At 35.4% G+C, this 16,342-nt stretch overlaps 1 protein-coding gene across 6 annotated transcripts in view; it reads left to right on the plus strand.

The window, feature by feature from the left end:
* The window catches only part of rerea (arginine-glutamic acid dipeptide (RE) repeats a), a 179,617-nt gene that overhangs the window by 128,263 nt on the left and 35,012 nt on the right, over positions 1-16,342 (plus strand). For 4 of the 6 annotated variants that reach the window (XM_073822583.1, XM_073822584.1, XM_073822582.1 and 1 more), the window contains 6 exons: positions 325-430; positions 2,127-2,223; positions 4,451-4,555; positions 13,466-13,514; positions 15,657-15,781; positions 15,880-15,979. In XM_073822583.1, coding sequence (XP_073678684.1) covers positions 325-430; positions 2,127-2,223; positions 4,451-4,555; positions 13,466-13,514; positions 15,657-15,781; positions 15,880-15,979 — 582 coding nt within the window. Of the gene's footprint in view, positions 1-324; positions 431-2,126; positions 2,224-4,450; positions 4,556-7,313; positions 7,507-13,465; positions 13,515-15,656; positions 15,782-15,879; positions 15,980-16,342 lie in introns of those variants that run through there. The other 2 variants (XM_073822587.1, XM_073822586.1) reach the window with 2 other exon arrangements.

Below are 16,342 nucleotides of genomic sequence, written 5' to 3' on the forward strand. Positions count from 1 at the left end.
AAGTGCAGCTGCGGAAAAGACAGAGGGGTGTGTTTGACTAGACAAAGCCAGGCTCATTTTTGGTTCAATTTTAGTTAAATATGCACCATGGATGTTCCTTCACACATGACCATGAAGCTGTTTACTTTATTAAAGAATTAAATGCCTTCAATCCCTTTTTAATTGACTTTGTTCCACCCAGGGCTTTTGGCACAGGACGACAAGAACGACTATAAACCCAGTTGTGGCACCGGCTCACGTTTGCCAAGAGCTCAATTTGCGACGCTGTTAACGAACAAACGATGTTTGTTTATTTTAACAAATGTGTTTTTTCCTCTCTTTCAGAGTAAACGGGACCATCTGTTAATGAATGTGAAATGGTACTACCGTCAGTCTGAGGTACCTGACTCCGTCTACCAGCACCTGGTGCAGGACCGCAACAATGAAAACGGTACGTAATGGTTGAAAAACAAGGGTCCTCGTCTGCCATCATTTATGTAACCACCCCTGGTTATTGGTTTGTGAAGTTTCATAGAGAACGGCATCTCAAATGAATGTGGATTCGGGAAAAAAATACCACCCTCCTGCCCTTGTTTCCCTGGTAACGCTCCCTCAAGAGCGACGGCGGGGCCGTGAAGTGCAAATAACTTTCAGTGTAATGTGCCCTCGGAGCTCTCATTCTCCTGACTATCAGCAGCAAATCTGAGCTTGATACACACATCAGGCAGTAATAACAGGCTGGGGGGCTCTGGCCGGCCGGGCTTTGGCACTTTGATTCACACCACATTCTAATAAAGCATTAAGGCGGCTTGCGTTTCTGCCAGCCTGCCGGAGAGCAGCAGCCGCCGCCACCTGCTGCACCGCTGACTAGTCTGACATGGCGGCCAGTGGATCTTTGTGACATTTGTCATTGAAATATTTGCCTAAAGGTTTTATGTTTTGTTTTTCGAATTGAAATTCATTGCTTAATTCGTTTTCATTCTATTGTCCATTTTTATAAGCTGATGTACTGTTGCTTTTATTGTGTTATAAGCAGGGCTCTACGCATTTCTTTTTAGGAGCACTTGTGCTCTTAACTTAAAAATTTAGGAGCACAGTCAAAATTTCAGGAGCACTCTCTAATCTATAATCAAAAAATCTGATATTTGTACCTTTGTAATGATATTTTTGGCAACTTTATTAAAACAATAGAATAAAAATAAGTTACCAATCTTGTAGGTGTATTTTCATATGCTCAGAGATGGCATGAGTGCAATCAAATTCTTAAATTCATGTTGAGAATAATGTTTTAAATATAACATTTTGAATAAGGAAATATTAGAAAATATTTAAATAACTGAAAAGGTACTTTAAAAATGAAACTAAGTCTGCCAGTAGGTGGCGACAAGTCACTGATTTGTTTACTGAATCATATCATTCATTTGATTCGTTCGAACAGCTGATTCATTCAGGAATAAAGCAAGTGACTCTTTATGAATGGGAAATTAAATCATTGACCTACTAGATTTGTTTAAAAATGCACGTTCGTTCATAAACACCGATGTGTTTAAAATGGAGATGCGCAGCGGCTCAGTTGTGACTTGTTTCAGACTTTTTTGACGACGAAATAGAGCAAAATCAGGTCATTCATGTTATAGTCAGACAATGTAAATCACTTAATATTAACTTCTTGTTTATTTAACTGTATTAATTCAATATCTCATTCACAAACTCACTTAAAAATCATTAAAAGCTAAAGTCTTAGTTCATCGCGATCTCACTAAGTTCCATTAAAATCAACGCTCTCTACACTGCACAATCAATTTACACTCTCTCTACACTTTGTTTATGAAAGGATTCGTGAGATATGTCCGTGAAACATTGCAAAAACACGTAGAAACCTTTGAAGCTCCCCTCAGCGCAAACACAAATATATCCAAAATATTTTTTTCATAGTCGCACGCGGTAGTTTTCTGTCACAAATGCGATCGAAATGGACTGTAGAGCCCTGAGTTTATAATAGTCATATTTCATAAGCTGTGAGTGTGTCTGCGCATCTGTCTGGTTTCTTTTGTGTCTCGCCTGCGTTTATTGTGTGTGCACGTTTTTATTAGCGACTGTCTGGATGCCTCTCACGCTTAGCGTCTGCTTTCTGTCTCTTTCTGCAGACTCTGGTCGCGAGCTGGTTATTACTGATCCCGTGGTTAAGAGCAGAGAGCTCTTCATCTCAGACTATGTGGACACCTATCATGCTGCTGCCCTCAGGTAATGCACACAATTACTTTTACCTGTGCTTAGGAATTCATTCATTTATCCACAGCAGTGAAGTGGCAAATAAGATTCACCTAATAGAGGAAAAACCTCTCAATATTCAACATGATATACCGCTCAATCTCAATATTTTTAGCCTTTTGAGGATATATATTTCCAATTTGATTCAAGTTTGGAGGTTGAGGATGGAATGAAGACAACAAAGAATATTTATTTTTATATATTTATAGATAGATACAGATAGATATCATATAATACATTATATATTATATATCATCTATCTGTGTGTGTGTGTGTGTGTGTGTGTGTGTGTGTGTATATATATATATAATATATATATATATATATATATATATATATATAATATATATATATATATATATATATAAGATATTTTGTTTAGCTTATCTATTTTATGTAATTAAATATATCAAATATATATTTTAAATTTAACGTGTGTATATATACATATAAAGAGAGAAATATATAGACAAGTTGAAGACATTTTTATAGACATTATAAAAATATAGGCATTTTATATACTTTATATATTTTTATTTATTATTTTTTAGTTTCTTTTATTTTTGTTTTTTATTTTTATTTTTTATTTTTTTATTTTTATATATATAACAAATATAGATATAAAGAGATATAGAAATATATAGACAAGTTGAAGACACACACACACACACACACACACACACACACACATATAAAGATAGATATAGAAATGTAAAGACAAGTTGAAGACATTTTATATTTTTTATTTATTTTATTTACTTATTTTAATATGTTTATAATAATATTTTAAATTAACTATAGATTGATTGATAGATGTCCAATTTGTTTATATTATTTTATATTTTTATGTTTTTTTTGCATTAACAACAGTTATTTTTATTGTATTTATTTGTATTATTTTAAATAATATTTTCATATATGCACCAGTATAACAATGCATAGTTATGTGTAACATTATATGTATATTGTTATTGTATGTTATGTGTATGTTATGTTTTCATGGAAAATTCTACATGGGGTCTTTTTGGGTAGTAGTAATAATAAATGTAGTTTTTTTTCTTTATTCAAGATAATATCCTGCTTGGCCGTTTTGGATGACAAACAAATAGCTGCTTAAAGTTTTGACGTTTGAACTGATTAATGGAAATAAATCAAACTTATTACTATTAAAACACAATTGTACCACAAGTTTAAATCAAAAGTTATTAAACATGTCTTAGGCTGGCATTCTTACACTATTGGTGGTTTTCCGGCGACTCGTTAAACTACTCTAATGAATACGCAAATGCATTGTGAATAAAAGCCAGCCCTAGCTCCCATGATTTATATTCATTAAAGAAACCTCTGGCAGGTACAGATGCTGTGGGATGTAAGACTAGAGTCTTTAAGAGCTGTAAACGGACATTTTGATCCTCTCTACTACAGCAGTGGCCGTCTCAGTCACTACAGACTACCATTTCACAGCGATTCTGCATGCAAAACGTTGCTGAAAGCAATTACGTTCTTTAGCGATGAGGCTCAGGAAAAAGAGTACAGGCATGCTTATTGTCAAGAAACCAGACCTTCTCCGTCTGTCTTTACCCATGTGATGTATTTTCCCCCTCTTTCTCTCTTTCTCTTCCTCCCTCCTTTCCTTCCCTCTGTCTTAACTGAAACCATCTGGAGGCAGCACACTAAGCCACAGCTCTGAACCACTGATTTCAGGGCAAATTAGCTGCAACTTCTGCTGCACAGAGAGCCCTTTGATTTGACTTATTACAGGGCTTTAGATAAACTCAATGAATTCCGCTAGCATGTCGTAATGCCTGCTCCAAACCTCACGTCCCTTTCATCTTATGAGCAAGGTATTGAACCAGTGCAAAAACACTGATGCCTATTATTTTGATAGCGCCTGACGTTGGAAATGTACAGTGAGGAAAGGGGAGATTGTAAAAATGTCACCATTCGCCCTCCGTTGTTTGAAAAGCCTGTGGTGTCTGTCACCTTTTGTTCGTCTAAAAAGGATGAATGGAAAGGGTGTTAATAATACGACTATACAGTGATACTGTGATCTATCTCAAAATTAAAATGATTATGATTTACACACAAGAAAAAGGCAAAATAACAGCACGTGGTAACATTGGGTGAATATTGCTTTAAGAGGAAATCTGCAAATGTATTTGCACCGTGACACTGATTTGTTTGCTCTTTTTCTTTGCAGGGGGAAATGTAACATTTCACACTTTTCTGACATATTTGCTGCCAGGGAGTTCAAAGCACGAATCGACTCTTTCTTCTACATCTTAGGATATAACCCAGAAACTAGGTAAGCCTTTACTGACTTCAATAATCAGCCCTCCTCAGGCATGTTCTGTCTTCAGATCCTGTTGCAATATTTTATATTTTACAAATAGAGGTTTTATGATTCGTATCAGGTGTGCCGTTGCTGGGTTTGCTTTATTCACTCTAAATTGGCCAGTAGTGCATGAAGGCAGTTTGAAGAATAGATTAAATCATGAAGAATACAGTCTTCTGTTTTATAGCCTGTCTATGACAATGGATGTCTGTATTTTTCCATCTCCAGCATTTTAGGGAGTTTTATCACTTTGATTTTACATTATAAATTGCACAAATGTATATGTTCCTGTTTTTCAAGTCTCTTCTGCTCACCAAGCCTGCATTTATTTGATCCAAAGATCAGCATTTATCTGAAATAAAAAGCTTTTGTAACACTATATACCATTCAAAAGCTTGGAGTCAGTATAATTTAATATAATAAGGGATGATAAAGACATGTATAATGTAACAAAATATTTCTATTTCATATAAATGCTGTTCTTAACTTTCTATTCATCAAAGAAACCTGAAACCTATTCAGATTTTTCAACATACTAAAACTACTACAACTAATAATAAATGTTTCTTGAGCAGCAAATCAAAATATTAGACCGATTCTGAAGGACTAGTGACTAGAGTTATGATAAAAATTCAGCTTTGAAATCACAGGAATAAATTACATTTAAAAATATGCTTAAATAGAAAACTAAAAATATTTCAATATTTCAAAATTGCACTGCTTTTGCTGTACTTTGATCAAATAAATGCAGGCTTGGTGAGCAGAAGAGACTTATTTAAAAATATAAAAAATCTTACTGTTCAAAAACTTTTGACTGGTAGTATACTTTAATATTTGACCATAAAATATAATGATTTTTGGATTCTGATTTTAAGCTTGCTTAAAACGAAAAAATGAGCTGTTACATTTTTATTTTGTGAAGACTCATTATTTGGTCTTTTTTAAGCCCTTTTCTCACAGATACATGTTATAATAAATTTAAAATACCAGTACATGACAGGAAATGTATGTTGTAGGATGTTTTTTCTGCATGACTAAGTCTGACATGCTAGTTACAGTGTTGTAGTATTAATAATGTAACGTAAGACACCTCTCAAAGGTTATTACCTACTGTAGCAATCATCCAGGTTTTGCTCGAATGTCCATTAAATATTTGACGGCCTTGTCTCTGTCTACTTGTATTACAGTACAAACAACAATGATTTGATTTAAAATGGCTGTATGTTTGAAGTTAAAGGCTACTTTTTAAATAAAGAAACTATTTAGACATACACTACCAGTCAAAAGATTTTTTTTTTTAGCAGTTACATTTTTAAATATGTTTACTATTTCAAATAACTGTTTTCCATTTGAATATATTTTAAAAAGTAATTTATTTCTGTTAAATGAATTAAAGCATCATTACTCCAATCACATGATCCTTCAGAAATCATTGTAATATTTTGTTTTGCTGCTCAAAAAACATTTATTTTTATGTTGAACACACAGAGTAGAATTTTTTTTTCAGGTTTCTTTGAATAGAAAGTTCAGAAGAACAGCATTTATCTGAAATATAAATATTTTGTAACGTTATAAAAGTCGTTATCACTTTTGATCAATTTAAAGCATCCTTGCTAAATAAGAGTATTAATTTTAAAAAAAATTCTCCCCCAAAAAAATAAATTATACTGACTCCAAGCTTTTTGAATGGTATAGTGTATAATGTTAAAAAGCATTATACACTATATTATTTCAGATAAATGCTGATCTTTGGATCTTTCTATTTATCAGAGAATCCTGAAAAAAAAAGTATTCCACTGTTTTAAATATTGATAATAATAATGATGTTTCTGGAACAGCAAATCAGCATATTAGAATGATTTCTGAAGGATCATGTGACACTGAAGACCGAAGTAATGATGCTAAAAAATTAGCTTTGATCACAGGAATAAATTAAAATTTTAAATACATTCAAATAGAAAGTAGTCATTTTAAACAGTAAAAATATTTAACAATATTACTGTTTTTACTGCATTTTGGATCAAATAAATGCAGGCTTTGTGAGAAGGGAATTCTTAAAAAAAAAAAACATTAAATCTTAAGTGTAAATTTAAAACTGATGTAACTTAAATATATAAAGAAATATTAAAACATTCCAGATTTGCTCTTAAAGGAATTGTACACGAAATGAAAAATTAATATTTGCATCCCACTGTCCCACAAATATGTATGTCTTACTGTCTTTTTATAGTGACTAAATTTAATTCATTTACAAATGTATGCGTTTTAAAATATATTTAAAAGTACAATATCAACCCCCCCAAAAAATCACTTCCACGCTCATAATGTGACATCTCTATTAAATGTCCAAGCATATTGAGAATGAATAGTTAAACCCCCCATTCCTTTGTGTATAACAATCATAGCCTGGATGCTTGTGTCAGGGGAGAAAAAAAAAGCAGGATTACAGTAGGACCCATTACCATAGTCATGTGATGCTCCAATAATGGGGTGCATTAGGAGCCCAGGGAGAGGCGAGGGGAAGCTTGAGGGGTAATAAGATGCTGCGGCTGATAAACACAGGAGGAATTGGTGTTGAGTTGCTGGTTGGGAGCCCCCTTCACGGGTCCCCCACTCAATCACAGTCTATCGCCCTCTCGACTCCCTCCTCCCGCTTGTTTGGTATGCAGCAGCAGCAGCATGGTGTGTGTGAGCAGGAGAGATGGGCTGTGATTCCTCTGCGTGTGTGTGTGAGGTCGCGGCACATGCTCAGTGCTGTCTGTCGGTCACGGCACAAGCTCAGTGTAAAAAGCTGCCTGAATGCGCGAGCCTCCATTTTGAGTACCTACACAAATAGGTGCGAGAGGACGCTTAATTCCTCACTCTGTCAAATAAAACAGCAGCTCTGGCTCCGACATGGACGACCTGTTCAGTCCGCGCAGGTACGTTAGCATGCCCGTCTTCACCTGTTAAGGGATCGGCGCGCGTCACGCTAAGTTACGTACCGCCTCGCTCGTCTCTTGTAACGTTATATACGTGTTTGTCTTTACAAACAGCTGTCCGCGCTTTAAATCGCGTTGACAGTTGACAATCGCGCTGTCCGGTTGTTTATATGTTGCTGTCAGTAGCATTAGCCGTCTGTGCTAACGTCAGCCTTGCAGGGTGCTTTTACATTCGTGTTTTTGCAAAGCGAATTGTCTGACATTATCGACTTGAACTTTGTTTTTAACAGAATTAATGTAATATAGATTCGGTCGTGTTATGAATTCGCAGTAACGTTGCGCTGTATTGTGTTTACAGTCGGGGTGGCATGGCGTAGGATGGAGTTGGGTGCTTTGCGCTCGCTTTAAGATGTTATAATGAAAGCATTCGTTGTTTTGAAGGCTTTAGGAGGTGTGTAAATAAAGTTGGGACGCTCGCTGTGTTTATTTAGTGTGTTATAAGCGTTTCGGAGTCGTGCGGTGATTGGAGGATATTGATGGAGGGGGCGTGGTCAGGCTTGATTGCCGTACGCGTGGTCGAGTCAAAATATGCAGGATGTTGTGCTTGTGTTGACAGCGCTTCATGTGCTAGAGGTAGGCTACTTTTGCAATTAAAGGACATGTAAAGTACATATTGTATTTAAGATTTGTCTCTTGGTTTATTTCATAAACGTAAAGCCTAAACTTAAGCATTTTCTGTAAGGAGTACCACAAAAACTGCACATTTAAAATGTTCATATGTGACCCTGGTCATATGGGTAAATGTTTTTGAATTTGAGATTTATATCTACTGAAATAATCGAAATAAATAAGCTTTACATTGATGTATGGTTTGTTATGACAATATTTAGCCAGATTTGAAAGTCTGGTGCAAAAAAAAGAAATCAAAATATTGAGAAAATCACCTTTGAAGTTGTCCAAATTAAGTTCTTAGCGATGCATATTACTAATCAAAAGTGAAGTTTTAATATATTTATAGTAGAAAATGTACAAAGTGTATTCATGGAACATGATCTTTATTTAATATCCTAATGTTTTTGGCATAAAAGAAAAATCGATAATTTAGCAATTACAAATATACCTGTGCTACTTAAGACTGGTTTTGTGGTCCAGGGTCACATTTAAGATGTTTATGTTGGTGTAAGTTTTATAAGCATGAAGGCACACCAAGATAGCATTATATGTGATCTTAGACTTTTTTTAAAACATGTGTCTCAGGAATATCACGCTGGTATTTTTCATTTGCCCGTCCAGTGCAATTTTCTGACCTTTTGATTCAGGGATGTCAAGCCAGGAAACGTCCCTGCGTAAGTGTTTACACATGTTGAGTCAAGCTCTTAATAAGATAAATGTTTAAATTTTAGCTTGTCGCTTCATATGAACTTTTCACTTCGTCATGTGGTCAGAGTTTTTTTTTTGGTGAAAAGTGTGTAATATTACATAGTGTGTAAGTTCATAGTTGAAATGTCAGGATTGTCTGAATGTGCAAGAAACATGAGTAAAAGCTAGGGCTGGGCGATAAAATAACTATTAAATTTAATTTTCCTCAAAACACAAAGAACACGAATGACTGATTTAAACTAGCTAAAACCTGGATGAAACAACGCTGACGAACCCGGAGAAACACTGCGCAAATTAAATTCCGAAGGCTTTGCAATCTACAAATCGTCGTCATTTATGTCACTGCACCATTGTATTGTGTCAGAAATGTGGTGTATTCATATTGAATTTATTATATGTGACCCTGGACCACAAAACCAGTCTTAAGTAGCATGGGTATATTTGTAGCAATAGCCAAAGATACATCCTATGGGTCAAAATTATCGATTTTCCTTTTATGCCAAAAATCATTAGGATATGAAGAAAAAATCATGTTCTATGAAGATATTTTGTAAATTTCCTACCGTAAATATATCAAAACTTAATTTTTGATTAGTGATATGCATTGCCAAGAACTTCACTTGGACAACTTTAAAGATGATTTTCTTTTTCAAATAGTTGTATCTCTGCCAAATATTGTCCTATCCCTACAAACCATGCATCAATGGAAAGCTTATTTATTTATTAAAAAATGACACTGTTTTTGTGGTCCAGGGTCACATGATATTAATGTAGACATGTATTAAATGTATTAGAGGAGTAATGGAATATAATTACAGTATTTTATGTGATAAGCTGTAGCATTTAGCATTTATGCTAAATTTATTTATACTACAGTTTTTCAGACAAATACCTAGAAACCATTTAGTTAAATTTTTATCATTAAACATATAGTCGAATAATCAGGATTGTCTGGAAATCTTAGTTGGTGCATTAAAATGGATTATTTATTAATAGGTTTAATAATGATTAATCTAAGTTAATATTTGCCTGTCCTAACAGTGACCTAATAAGTTTTATAGATTGTGTTTCTGTACAGAATTAAAGATGCAATATCCATTTTAATAATGTTATTCAATAGTATACATTTGAATTATTCAGATCAAAGTGTTCTTATATCTCAAACAATAAAGCATAATGCTAGCAACATTAAAGTCATGGGTTTGATTCACAGAAAATGCATAAATGTTAATATAAATTCAAAACTATGTAATTCTGTAATTGACCTTTTCACTTTTCTGGGTTTCTCAATAGCGGAAGTCATCACAGTTGGGTAAACTTCAAGAGCAGCGAATGGGAGAGTACCACAAATATGTATTTTTGCATTCCCATTTACATTCACAATGTTCAAAAAAGGGAGAAAATTTTGTAGAGAGAACAATGTCATATTTACAGTCCCTCCTATAGATGCTGTATAAGAAACACCCTTGCATTAGCGTTAACTTATATAAATATAATATAAAGTATAGTGTTATAAATGTATGTAATTTTTTTTAATCAAAATATAAATGCGTCATCACAGTCTTGTGAAAAGGATCCATTCAGAAATGTAATGTAACACATTTTTAATTCTTGATTTTTTTTAAAGTATTATTGTTAATATGTTATTGACATGTTGAGGTAGTTTTATCTTAATATATCTCTTGTAACCTCTATTATTGTAACACAATTGAATCATTCCATAGAAAACACAATGATTTTTTTTTTTCTTCCACTAGTTAAATTTTCTCTTGACACATGTTGGAGAGATTGTTCTGTATGTGATCTTACTGTGGCAGCCTTCAGATCATTCTCTCCAGCTTTTGTGTGCTTTGCTGCCTGATTCAGAGCCTCCGAAAATGCAGAGCCTGCAGAATGTTTAGGAACCCAGCCGAGTGATTTCTCCCCTCCGCTATCGCCGTCATCTCGCAGCAGATTCGGTTTCAGACAAGAGCGCCATAATGCTTGCCCGGCGATTTATTTCATGTGGATTTGTCTTTCATTATAGGAGTCACGAGCATTAGAATCCGACTCTTAAAACTTTAAACAGCTCAATGCTGAAAAGCTTTTAATGCAGGCCTGTCTGCCGCTTCATCTGTCTGCCATATTTGTTTCAGTCTGGAATTTCCTCCATTGACAGAGCTGGTGTTTTTAGTGGATCGCGCCAGAGGGAGAGAGCGAGGGGTTGTTTATGAAATGTACCCAGATGAAGGGGGATATGATTTGAGGCCCTAACCTCTCCTCACTTTGCAGCCAGGTTCGGGCAGCCAGCCCGGCGGTGGAGCGAGAGCTACTCTGGACGCAAATCATAGTGACAGTTTCTGGGCCCCGCTCTGTTCCTGGCTATATGAAAATCAGCGCTGTTGCCGTGGCAACGGAGCGGGGAAGGCTTTTCAAAAGGAACATCTTGTCATTTTCTTTAATCCACTGCAGCTGGAGATCGGAACACTATTATTAAATTGTAGTTGCCATGGTTACTGCCACGGGTTCGTAACAGCAGCCATTTCAGGGCTCCTCTCCCCCTGCTTATCATCTGGCCTTTTGGGGGCTTTTGTAGTGTACCTCCACAAAAACAATGAGACGCGTCAACTGCGCTCTTCACCACCTTTTGTGCCTTTGTTCGGTCTATAGATGTAAATCCACACCATTTCCTCTTAGGCTCTATTGTGCATTAATGTGAATCATGCATTAATGTGATTATTGCATTGTGTTGCTAAAGCCGTATAATACTCTAAAAGCACCGTCAGGGCGTTGAAAGTGTTTTAGAGAGGTAAAAACCTGTAAATAAAGCTGCTGAAAGGTTGTTATAATCTGAAGGTTAACAATCTGGGCTTTTAGTGCTAATACAATTTAAGTCCCAAGTAACTATTGATGACTAGCACTGTACTTAACTCCAAGAGCTTGCCTATACTTGGTACACTGTGTGCAAACTGCTGCCCCATAACAAAAAAAAAAAACATTTAAAAAGCATTTAAGTATTCAACTCTTAGGTGTTTACTAAGATCCTTCTTTTATCTATTGAAACACAGTGATATTTAAAATATCAATAAGCTTAATGTATATAAAATCGTCATTTGTTTAGTATTTTCAGTTGGGAGATGGCTGTCCTGAACCCTAATTTTTTTTTTCAATTAAGCACACTTTAAGTGTTATTCCCTAAAATTTTGTTTAATATGTGTACAACTGTTCAGAACTGTGCTAGCTAACCATGTGCTGATTAGCCTCCTTTTAAGCTTTTTTCAAAAGTATTTAAAATTGTCACTACCAAAACTGCCACAACCGAAGCGTTTAGTGAAGTTTTGGTAGTCTCATCATTTTTTGGGGAGTTATTCCATAAAATTTAGTTTGTCGTTTTTATGTGTTTACAACTGTTCAGAACTGTGCTAGCTAACCATGTGCTGATTAGCATCTTTGAGCTAGGTTCAAAACTATGGTAAATTGTCAGTACCGAAACAGTCACGGCCAAAAACATTTGGTAAAGTTTCAATAGCGACATTCTATTTTTGAGGTGTTTTACCATAAAATTTAGTTTTTATGTGTTTACAACTGTTCAGAACTGTGTTAGCTAACCATGTGTTGATTAGCATCTTTGAGCTAAGTTCAAAAGTATCTAAAATTGTCGCTACCATAACAGTCACGACCAAAACATTTGGTACATTTTCAATAGTGACATTTTTTGTTATGTTATTCCATAAAGTTAAGTTTTTTTTTTTATGTGTTTATAACTGTTCAGATCTCTGCTAGCTAACCATGTGCTGATTAGCATTTTTGAGCCGGGACCAAAAGTATCAAAAATGATCAGTACCGCAACAGTTACGACTGAAACAAATCATCACCATCTTGGTATAACAAAAGAGAACATATTCTCCTTTATTTGGGGAAAATAAACACAATTTTAGTTATGTAAATTTTTAGTGTTTTAGTATGAAAGTTAAAATTCTGTAATGTGATGTGGACGCTACTGAAACAGACCGAAAGTGTGCTGTCAAAACGTGTTTTGTCAAATATAAAGTATATTAAATTATCAACTAAGATGCTATGATAGTGTTTGGTTCAATGTATATTCAGACTATTGAATCCTTAAGTTTAAAAATCAGTATGATCAACTTTTTGTCTTTTGCAAAGACAATTTGGGTTTAAAATGCAACACATCTCATAAAGCATGCTTGAAATATTGTTAAAATTATAATTATTGATTTACCTCGAAAGCTTTTTAATAAAATAGCAAAAAATATATTTACAAGAAAGATGTAAGCAAAACAGTAACGGCTCAATTTAACCCTTCTTATTAGATTATATATTACATATATGTGTTTCGGTAGTGACAAATTTGGGGAGAGGAATAATATTATATATAAGAAAACATTCCAAAACTTTCTGAAAATACAATATGAGAATTAACTGCACAAGTACTAGAAATGTTTACCTTGGATATTATACAATTTGCATACATACAAATTTGTGGAAATAGATCTGTAGAATGGCTCATATAGCTGAACACCACATATGATTTCATAACCAACTTATTTTTTGTTCTTTCTCTCTCTCTTTTCTTCCTCAGGCGATTAAACAGTACACAAGGGGAGATTCGAGTCGGTCCCAGTCACCAGGTATGTCTCTTTACAAATGCTTAGCATGTTATCCGAAACCTTGTCTGCCCTGACATTGCTTATTAAAAGCTTGTGGTGTGGATTGAACGGCGATATCCGAAGCTCATGTTAAGCAGCGGCTTGATTGACAAGCGCAAGGACTGCTTAGATATTACCGCTGGTCCTCTGTCACCTGCATGCTTAACTCGAAGACTTGTCCTCATCGTGCATTCAAGAAGATGGCTGATGGATTTTTCATGCAGTGCAGCGTCCATATGGAATAGTGTGTTTGGAAATTGGCTGCTCGGAGGGTTTGGGATTTATTAGACACATTCAGCAGTGTTTTATGGGAATTAGGAACGGTCACAGCGGTCTGAAATTGAAAAGCCAAAAGGAAGATCGCTAAAGAAGATGGCACACGATGAAAAAGACCGAGCGCCACTAAGCAATTAATGTCAGATGTTTTATAGTGTATATCCTCCCTGAGATCCGTTCGAGTTATCATGTGGAGTGAAACCAGCGGCATGACCTCTGCCCAGGGTTACTTCAAATGACTTTAGATGAAGTTTGCGGTAATAAAGCTCTGCAGGGCCGGCCATTACAGGCTAGCACACCATGGATATTGATCCAACGCGGAACGGATCTGTAAGACTTTAGTAACAAATGTTAGTTATGTGTTAGGAAATGACTTTTGAGGTTAGATCTTTGGATTTATTTGAGCGCATAATTTTTGTATTTTACCCTGGCAGCATTTTACTGAGTAGTTTAGTCTAGGGCTTCAGGACACGATGTACAAGAAACACGGGTAAAAGCATGCTAATGCTATTCTGAGCTCTTAAGTGTGTCTGCTATATCTCGTACATGTCTAGTTTGGGGTCAGTAAGATAAATATTAAATACATACTTTTAATCAGCAAGGACACATTAAATTGATCAAAATATTTATGATGTTATGTAACCATTTTCATTTTATCAAAGTATCCTAAAAATATTTAATACTGTTCAGAAAAATATTAGGCCACACAACTCTTTTTAATATTGATGATGTTTCTTGAGCACCAAATCAGCATAATGCTATAAAACATTCAGCTTTGCCAGCGCAGGAATAAATTACATTTTAAAAGATATTGAAATAGAAAACAGTTGTCTTAAAGTGATAGTTCACCCAAAAATTAAAATTCTCTTATTAATTTCTCACCCTCATGTCCAAACCCGTAAGACCTTTGTTCATCTTCAGAACACAAATTAAGATATTTTATGAAATCCAAGAGCTTTCTAACCTGGCATAGACAGCAACGCAACTTCTATTTTCAAAGCCCAGAAAGGTAGTAAGGACATCTTTTAAAATAGTCCATGTGACATCAGTGGTTCAACCGCAGTTTTATGAAGCTACAAGAATACTTTTTGTGCCCAAATAAAACAAAAATAATGACTTTATTCAACAATTCTTCTCTTCCGAGATGCGGTACTCTGGGAAAAGCATCGGAAAAAGTCACGGAAGTAGTTATTTTTGTTTTCTTTGAGCACAAAGTATTGTTGTAGCTTCATAAAATTAGGGTTGAATCACTGATGTCACATGGACTATTTTAACAATGTCTTAACTACCTTTCTGGCTCTTGAACGTGGTAATCACATTGCTGTCCATGCAGAAAATGTCAGAAAGCTCTTGGATTTCATCAAAAATATCGTAACTTATGTTCCGAAGATGAACGGGTTCATATGGGTTTGGAACGACAGGAGGGTGAGTAATTAATGACAGAATTTTCCTTTTTGGGTGAACTATCCCTTTAACTTTTAAATAAACCCAGCCTTGGTGAGCATAAGAGACTTCTTTTAAAAGCATGAAAAATCTTTCCGACCCTGAACAAAACAGTATTGTGTGTCTGTTACTTATGCTTGATCATAGTGGGGCGTTAGGCATCGCATGACCTACTGGTAAGACACAAAAAAGGCCTGCGTTGTATTAGAAAAGTTTAAACATAATATTTCTACAGCTGCATAATGCTGCAAGGTCTTTTAATCATCCGTGATTGTTCGCACCCCTCCGTCGGCTCGATGCGTGTGGAGATTAAATGAATTTGAAAATTGATATTTAGCACTCATCGCTAGTGCTATTTGTGTTGTGACCGCAGCTGTCCTTCCTCTCTGCTCTTTGCCAAATTAGGCCAAGCTGCCAGAGCTCCAGCCCTTTCCCTCTCCTGGAGGTCAGACCGTGACAGAGAATGAGGAGCTGGTCTGGATGCCGGGGGTCAACGACTGTGACCTGCTCATGTACCTGCGGGCAGCCAGGTAAGCCCCACTGCCAGCCGAAGCTTTTCAGTCATGTCGTACAATGTGTCACTGTCAGCTTCGACTTCATCAATGCTCCCTCTCTCTTTGGTTGGCAGGAGCATGGCAGCGTTTGCAGGGATGTGTGATGGGGGGTCAACAGAGGACGGCTGCCTTGCCGCCTCGCGAGACGACACTACACTTAACGCATTAAACACTGTAAGTTGACAACATGACTGACCTTTACTCCAGATTTAAAATTAGAGGGGCTGGTTTTGCTTATACTAAAATTAGATGTGAGAAACTGAGAAAGGAAAGTTTTTTTTGTTTTGTTTTGTTTTTTTTTTCTTCTTCTGATAGTGATTAGCTTCTATGCCAAAGCATATAATTTAAAAAAATGTGACTCTGGAACACAAAACCAAAAAAATTTGGAACACAATTTTTGAAATTGAGATTTATACATTATCTGAAAGCTGAGTAAATAAGCCTTCCGTTGATATGAAAGTTGTTCAAATGAAGCTCTTAGAAATGCTTATTACTAATCAAAAATTAAGTTTTGATATATTTACAATAGGAAATGTA

Source organism: Garra rufa, chromosome 18 (genome assembly GCF_049309525.1).
Source record: "Garra rufa chromosome 18, GarRuf1.0, whole genome shotgun sequence".
In the NCBI taxonomy this organism is placed as follows: Eukaryota; Metazoa; Chordata; class Actinopteri; order Cypriniformes; family Cyprinidae; genus Garra; species Garra rufa.